General features: G+C 63.6%; 1 protein-coding gene across 2 annotated transcripts; it reads left to right on the top strand.

Annotated features, from left to right (window-relative positions):
• The first annotated feature begins 91 nt into the window (after window positions 1–91).
• SLC6A8 (solute carrier family 6 member 8) lies at window positions 92–8,760 on the top strand. 2 transcript variants are annotated; one of them, XM_024240405.3, is made up of 13 exons: window positions 92–1,011; window positions 2,532–2,663; window positions 3,464–3,713; window positions 4,158–4,290; window positions 5,211–5,345; window positions 5,433–5,536; window positions 5,632–5,756; window positions 6,075–6,187; window positions 6,300–6,437; window positions 6,514–6,616; window positions 6,703–6,803; window positions 6,888–7,058; window positions 7,243–8,760. In XM_024240405.3, the coding sequence occupies exons 1-13, from the start codon at window positions 750–752 to the stop codon at window positions 7,381–7,383; spliced, it is 1,908 nt and encodes a 635-aa protein (XP_024096173.1). In that variant the 5' UTR covers window positions 92–749; the 3' UTR covers window positions 7,384–8,760. The 2 variants fall into 2 exon arrangements, with proteins under 2 accessions (XP_024096173.1, XP_063577190.1); XM_063721120.1 differs by having other exon boundaries at window positions 678–1,011; window positions 7,223–8,760.
• The last annotated feature ends 1,656 nt before the right edge of the window (window positions 8,761–10,416 follow it).

The raw sequence follows: 10,416 nt of genomic DNA on the forward strand, positions 1-10,416 counted from the left end.
GGAGGGGGAGGGGGGCCGGCCGGCCGTGGGGGTGGGGCGATAGTGACATCACCCCGGAGTCGGTTTTTAAGCGGCGGCCGGCCGGGGACGGGGAAGAGAGGGACAGTCGGAGCGCGGTGGCGAGTCGCTGAGCCCTCCGCGGCCCCGAGAGCGGCTGCAGCCGCCGCCGCCGGGAAGGAGAGGGCGAGGCGCGCCCGAGCCGCCGTCGCCGCCGCCGCCGCCGCCGCCGCCGCCGCCACCGCCGCCACCGCCACCGGAGTCGCGGGCGAGCCGGGCAGCCGCCGCGGGCCACGGCCGGGGCGGGGGGCGGGGGCCACAGGCCCCTCTGCTCCGGCCGCCGCTTGCAGACCGCGGGCGCCGATGTCGCCCGCGCCCCGCTAGGCTGAGCCTCGGGTCGGGCGAAGAGCCGCCGCAGCCGCCGCCGCCCGAGCCGCGGGCAGGAGCCTCGGGAGCCGCCGCCGCCGCCGCCCGGCCGGGCCCCGCCGCCGCCCGCGCGCCCCCGGGCCCCCGACACACATGAGATTCTTCAGGCTCACTTTCAAGTGCTTCGTGGACTGCTTCTGACTGCGCCGCCCGCGCCCCGCACCCCGCCGCCCGCCCGCCGCCCCGTCCCCCGGCCCGGCCGCCCCCCGGCCCCCGGCCGGCCCGCGCCCTCGGGGCCCTCCCCGGTGCCGCCGGTGCCCCCCGCCTGACCGCCGTCCCCCGCGAGGCGCCGCGACCCCGGCCCGGCCGTGCGGCCCGCCGGGGCCATGGCGAAGAAGAGCGCCGAGAACGGCATCTATAGCGTGTCCGGCGACGAGAAGAAGGGCCCCCTCATCGCGCCCGGGCCCGACGGGGCCCCGGCCAAGGGCGACGGCCCCGCGGGCCTGGGGACACCCGGCGGCCGCCTGGCCGTGCCGCCGCGCGAGACCTGGACGCGCCAGATGGACTTCATCATGTCGTGCGTGGGCTTCGCCGTGGGCTTGGGCAACGTGTGGCGCTTCCCCTACCTGTGCTACAAGAACGGCGGAGGTGAGCTCTCCCGCCCGCCGCGGCCCCCTCCCCCAGCAGGCCGCCGGCCCCCGCCCGACCCCAGGAGCCGCCGCGGAGGGGTGAAGTCCGGGCAGCGGGTGGTCCCCGGGCACGCGGGGGTCGGGGCCGCCCCTCGTCCGCCGCTGCCGCTCGGTGGCCGGGCCGGGCGCCTCCACCCCCCTCGCAGTCATGTGCCTGGCAGGGTGGGGGGAGGGGGCCGGCGATGCCCGCGAGGCTGCCCCCCAGACTCCCGGGCTGGGAGGAGCGATTGGCCGCCGAGGTGGGAAAGCAGGCCTGCGCCCTGGGGTCTCCGCGAGGTAAGGCGCCCTGGCTGCCCCCACGGGTCGAGCACACAAGCGGCACATTGTGTGGGCCCCCCACGTGTGCACACACACGAACACACACACACACAATGGGCCACTCTGTCCCTCCCCCTGCCCTCCCCTCCCCTCGCAGCCCTCCCGCCCCTCCCCTCTGGCCCAGGCCTGGAACACTGGGTGCCCGAGCCAGGCTTGGGAAGCCTGCGGCCTGGCCCGCCTGGCGCCGCCACTGGACACACTGCATGCACGTCCCATGCCCGCCCGCCCGCCCGGGCCCAGCTTAGCAACAGCGATGGGCACGCGTGTGTCCTGTGACTACAAAACAGCACTGGGGTTGCTGGAAGCCGAAGTAACCCGGTGATGGGTGGGAAACAGAGGTCCAGAGCAAAGGCCTTTGCCCAAGGTCAGGAGAAGGATGCTGGGACCTGGAGTCAGGCAAGTTGCAGCCAAGCTCAGCCTCTGAGTAGTGGAGCGAACCCAGCCGGGGCAAGGGTAGGAGGCCCAGAGAGGAGAAGGGGGTGGTGGCACCCAGCTCTCCCTGCCCTTCTGCCACCCCCACCCCAGCCTGCTGGCCAGGGCCTGTGTCACGCCCTGCCTATCTCCTGCAGAGCCTGACTCCCCGGGCTTGCTAAGGTCGGCCCGGCCCCTCTTCCGCACCTGTATCCCTCTGTCCTTGCACGTTGCCATCCCAGCAGCAGGGGACTGTGACCCACCCACCCTCTGCCTTGGACCTCACACTTGCAGGCAAGCGTCCAAGTGCAGGACAGTGGCGCTCCCTGCCTTTGGATGAGCCCCCCAGGCCTGATCACCCAGCCTTGGCGCACACGCACACACGCACGTGCCCTCACTGTGCTGCCTGAAACGGAATTGCGGCACTAGGGACAGCCTACGTGTCTGAGCGTGTGTGTCCTCCATGGCCATCACCCCAAGTGACCGTGGGGGTGGAAGCCCTGTGGGCCTAGGGCCCCTCTGCCACCCAGGGAATAGGGGTCCAATGGCTCAGGGGCTACTGTAGCCCCTCTTCAACACACTCAACCCACCCCCTCAAGACTCCACCTGGGGCCTGAGTCAGTGGCCACCCCTACACTGACTCACCCAGTGGGAAGTTGTGATGGGGCCTTGGGAGTCTGGGCTGGCCCACTGGGCCTGGGCAGCCTAGCTGGGGGCCACCCTGAGTCCACCCTGTGCCTCCACCCCCAGGTGTGTTCCTTATTCCCTACGTTCTGATCGCCCTGGTCGGAGGAATCCCCATTTTCTTCTTGGAGATCTCGCTGGGCCAGTTCATGAAGGCCGGCAGCATCAATGTCTGGAACATCTGTCCCCTGTTCAAAGGTGAGCAGCCCTTGGCCAGCCTCAGGGACTGCCCCCTTTTCCCAGCTGGCTCCCACTTGAGAAATCTTTTCCTGTCCTGAGCACCAGGCCTGGGGCCACGTGATGGTGTCCCAGTCTCGAGAGGGGAGCCTGGAGGAGATGAGATGTTCAGGCCGCACAGCGAACTTGGGGAAGCGGGGACTAGAGGGGGCATAGGCAGCTCCACAAGGCAAGGACAGGCCAGGCATAGCCGGGCTGGGGACGGGACTTGCCCAGCACACTTGGCTCTCTAGGTAGGTCCTATTATTACTATCCCCAAGGACGCTGGGGCACAGACAGGTAGAGCGACGTACTGAGATTGCCCAGTGCGGGGGCGACTGTCTCCAACACTACCTCAGGCTACTAGAAACCCCCCCACTCCCCACCACCACCACCACCACCAGCTGCTGAGGACTGGAGGCTACTGGGTGGGCAGGCGGAGGCTTGGACCTCCTGGAACCGCCATGGTGGCAGTGGGACCCACAGAAGGGGCCAGGTGTGTGAGGCTGGAGACTCAACAGCACTTGGTCAGATGGGGACAGGAGGAGAGGGGCTCGCTCTGCCTTGGGTCTAGGGGGCGGCTGGAGGAAAGGAGACAGGCTGGGGAGTCAGCCCAGTGTTGGGGCTCACACAAGGGGGAGTCCAGGGGAGTCAGGAGCACCACAAACAAGGCTCCAGGAGGACAGACGGTGGGAGCACTGCCAGCCTGGGTGAGGAGATAAAGGGGTGGCAGGGGAGGTGACCAGGAAAGAATCTACATGGCAAGGACTTCCCGGCCCCAGGCCTGGGCTACGCCTCCATGGTGATCGTCTTCTACTGCAACACCTACTACATCATGGTGCTGGCCTGGGGCTTCTATTACCTGGTCAAGTCCTTCACCACCACGCTGCCCTGGGCCACATGTGGCCACACATGGAACACTCCCGACTGCGTGGAGATCTTCCGCCATGACGACTGTGCCAATGCCAGCCTGGCCAACCTCACCTGTGACCAGCTTGCTGACCGCCGGTCCCCTGTCATCGAGTTCTGGGAGTGAGTCCGGCACCTCTGGGCCAAGCCCATCCCATCCCCCAGGTCTCCCTCACGTTGCCCGGCTCCAGGGGAATGGCCCTGAGGGGGGACCAGGGTGTTGCCTGGCAGTCCATCCTGGACCCTGCCTGCCCTTGCCTGCCCTCGGAGAGTCCTGGGGCCAGCCCCAGGGGCTGGGCCAGGTCAGCCTCGCTCCTGCGTTCGGCAGCCTATCACTGTCCTGGTCACTCCCGCCTGATGGGGGAGCTGGGGCTGCATGTGGGGTGGGATGGGAGTGGCCTCCCAATGGCCAGGGGCTTGTGGGTTCCAGGCCCAGCCCAGATGGACAAGAGGGACCCACTGAACCCTGGGCTGTGGGAGAGAAGGGAGCCACGACTCCTGGGGGTGGACCCTGTGGCTCCATCCTCTGCTGGCACGGGCCTCATGGGACCTCCGTCCCTCCCCTAGGAACAAAGTCTTGAGGCTGTCTGGGGGACTGGAGGTGCCAGGGGCCCTCAACTGGGAGGTGACCCTTTGTCTGCTGGCCTGCTGGGTGCTGGTCTACTTCTGTGTCTGGAAGGGGGTCAAATCCACGGGAAAGGTACCACTAGAGGCATGCAGCGGGGGAGGGTGGCTCAGCCCTGGGAGCTGGATGTCTGTGCCAGGCACACCTGTGGCAACGGGAGATGACCAGACAGAGTCTAGCCCTAAGGAAGGGGGAGGTACTGAAAGCCAAGCAACACTCCCCACCCTATAAATCCAGGGCCCAGCAGCCTTTGCTCCTGGGGGGAGAGGCCCCGGCAGGCACTGTCCCTTCCCTGTGCCCATCATCCCCACCAGTGCCCTCCTGCCAGTCTCTGACTCTTGTGACAGTCTGGTGGACCTGGTCTGGCAATCTGTTACCTGCCTATCTTGCCTTGGGGACCCAGAGCAGAGTCTGGCCACATCCCTTGGGGGCTCCCGGTCAGGCTGGGGAGTCACCTGAACAAAGAAGACAGTGTCTAGAGCTGTGGGACATGGCCAGCTCCCTGGGGGACAAGGTCCCCAGAGCAGCATGTGGGAAGAGGGGGCAGACGGTGTGGCAGCCGCATCTCGCCTGCCTCTGCCTGGCCCAGTTCCACTCACCTGCTCAGCCCCCACCTCTCTCCAGAAGAGGAGGGGGACCCGGCCCCACTCCAATATCCCGCTCCCTGCCTGGGCCTCCCACACCTGCGCTGCCCACACACTCACACAGCTCTCACTCCCCACATGCTCCACACCTCCCGTCCCCACTGAGGAGAGCTCCCAGAGGCTCGCCCGCTCCCCACCGACATGCGTCCCTGCAGACAAACGAGGCACCCAGAGAGCTTCCCCACTGCACTTGCCAGGGCTGCCGGGGCCCCGCCTTGCCCCTAGCTTCCTCTGGCGGGAGCCATGGCTCGGAGGAGAATGCGGACCTCTGAACGGGGGACCGGAGGCGCTGGGAGTGGGGGTGTGAGGGAGGTAGTGCCGCAGCCCCCGCTGAGCAGCCTGACCCCCCAGATCGTGTACTTCACTGCTACATTCCCCTACGTGGTCCTGGTCGTGCTGCTGGTGCGTGGAGTGCTGCTGCCTGGCGCCCTGGACGGCATCATTTACTATCTCAAGCCTGACTGGTCAAAGCTGGGGTCCCCTCAGGTGAGGTGGAGGTGGGGAGGCTGCAGCAGGGTGCTGGGGGGGAGCCCTGCAAGCCCCTCATGCCTGCACTCTCCGGCCCTCCTCTAGGTGTGGATAGATGCGGGGACCCAGATTTTCTTTTCTTACGCCATTGGCCTGGGGGCCCTCACAGCCCTGGGCAGCTACAACCGCTTCAACAACAACTGCTACAAGTAAGCACCGCTGCCCTGCCACCCGTGCCCTGTCCTGCCCTGCCCCGCCCTGCCCAGCAGCCTAACCCATCCACTCTGGCCCCTCCACCCCTCAGGGACGCCATCATCCTGGCTCTCATCAACAGCGGGACCAGCTTCTTTGCTGGCTTCGTGGTCTTCTCCATCCTGGGCTTCATGGCTGCAGAGCAGGGCGTGCACATCTCCAAGGTGGCAGAGTCAGGTAGGGCCCTACCCCCAGCCCCGCCTCCAGAGCAGCAACTGCCACCCAGATGCATGATGTACACGAACACGCAATAGGAATGCTGAAAAGTGATGAGGATTCAAACAGAACTTGTCAGATTGTGGGCCTGCGGGGGCAGGTCCTGGGATTTGTCAGTGTCGACAGAGAAAGGACCTCCCAGCCCCTGCTGCACGACCCAGGGTTGACAGTGCCTCTGAGGCAGGCGTGGGCATGGGCGAGAGTGTTGCAGGCAGGGCTCAGGGTGCGCGCAGGGCAGGACATCGGCTGCAAGGTCTAGAGCCTGCACCTTTCCCACAGGGCCGGGCCTGGCCTTCATCGCCTACCCGCGGGCTGTCACACTGATGCCAGTGGCCCCACTCTGGGCTGCCCTGTTCTTCTTCATGCTGTTGCTGCTTGGTCTCGACAGCCAGGTTTGCACGGGGCTCTGGGACAGGGAGCCAGGAGGGGGGCGGAGTGAGGGCTGCAGGCAAGGAAAGGGGTGGAGGGCAGTGCGGGGCTCGGCCTGAGCTGCCCTGGCCACAGTTTGTAGGTGTGGAGGGCTTCATCACCGGCCTCCTCGACCTCCTCCCGGCCTCCTACTACTTCCGTTTCCAAAGGGAGATCTCTGTGGCCCTCTGTTGTGCCCTCTGCTTTGTCATCGATCTCTCCATGGTGACTGATGTGAGTGGGGTGGGGGGTCTGCCTGTGACCTCTGGTGGCCGTCCGCCATCCTCCCTGACTGGGCTCTGTCCCCCAGGGCGGGATGTACGTCTTCCAGCTGTTTGACTACTACTCGGCCAGCGGCACCACCCTGCTCTGGCAGGCCTTTTGGGAGTGCGTGGTGGTGGCCTGGGTGTACGGTAGGTCATGGCTGAGGGCTGGGCTGGGGTACGGTGGCAGGGAAGGCAGGTCTCCAGCTTGGCCCTCCCGCCTCACCTCGCCGCAGGAGCTGACCGCTTCATGGACGACATTGCCTGTATGATCGGGTACCGACCTTGCCCCTGGATGAAATGGTGCTGGTCCTTCTTCACCCCGCTGGTCTGCATGGTAAGGGCTGGGGGAGGTGGGGCGGGGTAGGGGGTAGGCGGGGCGGGGTGGGGGCCCCATTAACCGTGGCATTCTGGTCCGAAGGGCATCTTCATCTTCAACGTTGTGTACTACGAGCCGCTGGTCTACAACAACACCTACGTGTACCCGTGGTGGGGTGAGGCCATGGGCTGGGCCTTCGCGCTGTCCTCCATGCTGTGCGTGCCGCTGCACCTCCTGGGCTGCCTCCTCAGGGCCAAGGGCACCATGGCTGAGGTAAGGCTCCCGCCCGGCCCGCCTTCCCCTCCCCTGCTGTGAACATTCAACCCAGCCTGCTTCCTAGCCAGGGAGTGGCCCCGACTAGGGTGGCAGGCAGTGGGAACTGGAGGGAGGCAGAGGAAGTCACTGTGGGGATGAGCAGCTGACCCTGGGGGCTTCAGCATGTCCTCCTCTCCTGCAGCGCTGGCAGCACCTGACCCAGCCCATCTGGGGCCTCCACCACTTGGAATACCGAGCTCAGGACGCAGATGTCAGGGGCCTGACCACCCTGACCCCAGTGTCCGAGAGCAGCAAGGTCGTCGTGGTGGAGAGTGTCATGTGACAACTCAGCTCACATCACCAGCTCACCTCTGGTAGCCATAGCAGCCCCTGCTTCAGCCCCACCCCACCCCTCCAGGGGGCCTGCCTTTCCCTGACACTTTTGGGGTCTGCCTGGGGGAGGAGGGGAGAAAGCACCATGAGTGCTCACTAAAACAACTTTTTCCATTTTTAATAAAACGCCAAAAATATCACAACCCACCAAAAATAGATGCCTCTCCCCCTCCAGCCCTAGCCGAGCTGGTCCTAGGCCCCGCCTAGTGCCCCACCCCCACCCGCAGTGCTGCACTCCTCCTGCCACGTCCACCCCCTGCCCACCTCTCCAGGCTCTGCTCTGCAGCACACCCTTGGGTGACCCCTCACCCCAGAAGCAGCAGTGGCAGCTTGGGAAATGTGAGGAAGGGAAGGAGGGAGAGATGGGAGGGAGGAGAGAGAGGAGAAGGGAGGCAAGGGAGGGGCAGCAGAACCAAGGCAAGTATTTCAGCTGGGCTATACCCCTCTCCCCATCCCTGTTATAGAAGCTTAGAGAGCCAGCCAGCAATGGAACCTTCTGGTTCCTGCGCCAATCGCCACCAATATCAATTGTGTGAGCTTGGGTGTGAGTGCATGCGTGCGTGAGTACGTAGAGTATATATAGATCTCTATCTCTTAGCAAAGGTGAATACCAGATGTAAATGGTGCCTCTGGGCAAAGGAGGCTTGTATTTTGCACATTTTATAAAAACTTGAGAGAATGAGATTTCTGCTTGTATATTTCTAAAAACAGGAAGGAGCCCAAACCATCCTCTCCTTACCACTCCCATCCCCGTGAGCCCTACCTTACCCCTCTGCCCCTAGCCAAGGAGTGTGAATTTATAGATCTAACTTTCATAGGCAAAACAAAAGCTTCCAGCTGTTGCATATGTGAGTCTGTTGTGTGGATGTGCGTGTGTGGTCCCCAGCCCCAGAATGGATTGGAAAAGTGCATGGTGGGGGCCTCGGGGCTGTCCGCACACTGTCCCTTCGCCCACAAGTCTGTGGGGCAAGAGGCTGCAATACTCCGTCCTGGGTGTCTGGGCTGCTAACCTGGCCTGCTCAGGCTTCCCACCCTGTGCCCTGGGCTGGGCACACCCCCGGGAAGGGACCCCGGACACGGCTCCCACGTCCAGGCTTAAGGTGGATGCACTTCCCGCACCTCCAGTCTTCTGTGTAGCAGCTTTAACCCACGTATGCCTGTCACGTCCAGTCCCGAGACGGCTGAGTGACCCCAAGAAAGGCTTCCCTGACACCCGGACAGAGGCTGGAGGGCTAGGGCTGGGTGAGGGTGGTGGGCCTGCGGGGACATTCTTACTGTGCTAAAAAGCCACTGCAAACATAGCAATAAAAACATGTCATTTTCCAAAGCAGGCTCCTGCTTCCACCTCTGCTGCTCTAAGGAAGGGGTCGGGGTACAGGAGGCAGGGGGAACCTTCTCCAGCTGGAGCTGCTGCGGTGGGCAAGGCTCTGCTCTGGAGGCCTCTGAGGCCGGCACCCTTCTGGGGACTGGGAAGGGAGCAGGGAAGGCAGCAGCCCAGGGAAAGCCTTGTCCCCCTGGAGCCGAGGCACTTGGGGAGAGCAGGAGGAGATGAGCTGGAGAGCAGCCACACCCGCGGGGAAGGGTGGGTGTAAAGCCATGGGTGCTGAGATTTTCAAAATGTTGCCCCAAGAATTTGTCACTGAACAGGTGCCTCGTGTCACTTGGGCCAGGCTGGTAGCAGCAGAGGGGATAACTCTTTGCATCAGGGATCAATTTTGAAGGAGGAGCCAATAGAGGTTGTGCATGACCAGGATGCAGGGCTCAAAGAGGAGTTAAGGGCAACGGATTTGGCCTGAGCAAGAGGAAAGATGGAGCTGCCAGGTCCTGCAACGGGGAGGCAAGGAGAGAATGGTCCGGAGTCAGCCTTGGGTGTGTCATGCAGGAAGTGTCATCCAAGTGGAGATGTCTAGTTGGCAGGTGGACACAGGAGTTCCAGAAAGTACTGGAGATGGAACTTTGCAAGTTCTTACCACATAGAGATGACACTGAAAGCCCTGAGCCTGGGTGAGCTCACAGGGACGCCGCAAGCCCCGGAACACAATGAGAGGGGCAGAGGGAAGACACGGCAGCGATGGGGGAGGATGCCTGAGAGCTCCTGGTGGGGTCCTGCAACCTGAGCCAGTGAGGACCCCTCACAGGTCAGGGAGGAGCAGTAGCTGGCTCCATCTGTCCAGTGCTGCTGCTGCTGCTGCTGCTGCTGGTGAAGGACAGTGACCTGCAAATGCTCACTGAGTCTGGCAAGGGTCACGGGGGCCTGGCAAGGGTGGCGTGCATGAGGGGGTGCGTGTGAAAGGCTGGTTGGTGTGCGACTGAGAAAAGGAGTGGCGGCAGCACAGTGTCATCTGCAGACGAAGGGAGAGACAACAACGTAGTTCACCCAGACAAGGAAATACGAGCCGGCCTGGAAAGGGAAGGCATTCCAACACACGACACAACATGGCTGACCCTGGAGAGCATTTCTGTGAAATGAGCCATCATAAAGGGACACTTGCTACAGGGTTCTGCTCCTGTGAGAGAGACAGGGCCTTACATGAGAGGAAGGAGATCCAGAGACAGAGGGCAAGGGTGGGTGCCAGGGGCTGGGGACAGGGTGGGGAGTGTTGAGTGGGGACAGACTGTCAGTTTGAGAAAATAAATTCTAGGGGTGGATGGAAGTGGTGGCTGCGCAACACTGACTGCACTTAATGCCACTGAATTGCACACTTAACGATGGTGAAAATGGCTCATTACACATGCATTGATGACACTATATATATATGTATGATATATATGCGTTTTACCATAAGAAGAGGCGGAGAGGAATTGGAGACAGTGAGTACAGACAAGTCCTTCAACGGGCGGGACCCCGTGCACAAGATGAGCATGTGGCACCCCACCCTGAAAGGGCTGGGCACCATGGCAGGGCACAGCAGGCAATGCAGTGGGCGGCTCAGGCAAGCACAGAGAGCATCAGGGATTGGAGCCTGTAAAGGGGGAGCAGGTG

Source organism: Pongo abelii, chromosome X, assembly GCF_028885655.2.
Source record: "Pongo abelii isolate AG06213 chromosome X, NHGRI_mPonAbe1-v2.0_pri, whole genome shotgun sequence".
Taxonomy (NCBI): Eukaryota; Metazoa; Chordata; class Mammalia; order Primates; family Hominidae; genus Pongo; species Pongo abelii.

Bases quoted from the DNA above. Each gene is read 5' to 3' on its own strand.
- SLC6A8 (XM_024240405.3), top strand. From the start codon at position 750: ATGGCGAAGAAGAGCGCCGAGAACGGCATCTATAGCGTGTCCGGCGAC. The intron at 6,617-6,702 runs GTAGGTCATGGC...ACCTCGCCGCAG, and splicing joins GGTGGTGGCCTGGGTGTACG to GAGCTGACCGCTTCATGGAC. The intron at 7,059-7,242 runs GTAAGGCTCCCG...CCTCTCCTGCAG, and splicing joins CCAAGGGCACCATGGCTGAG to CGCTGGCAGCACCTGACCCA.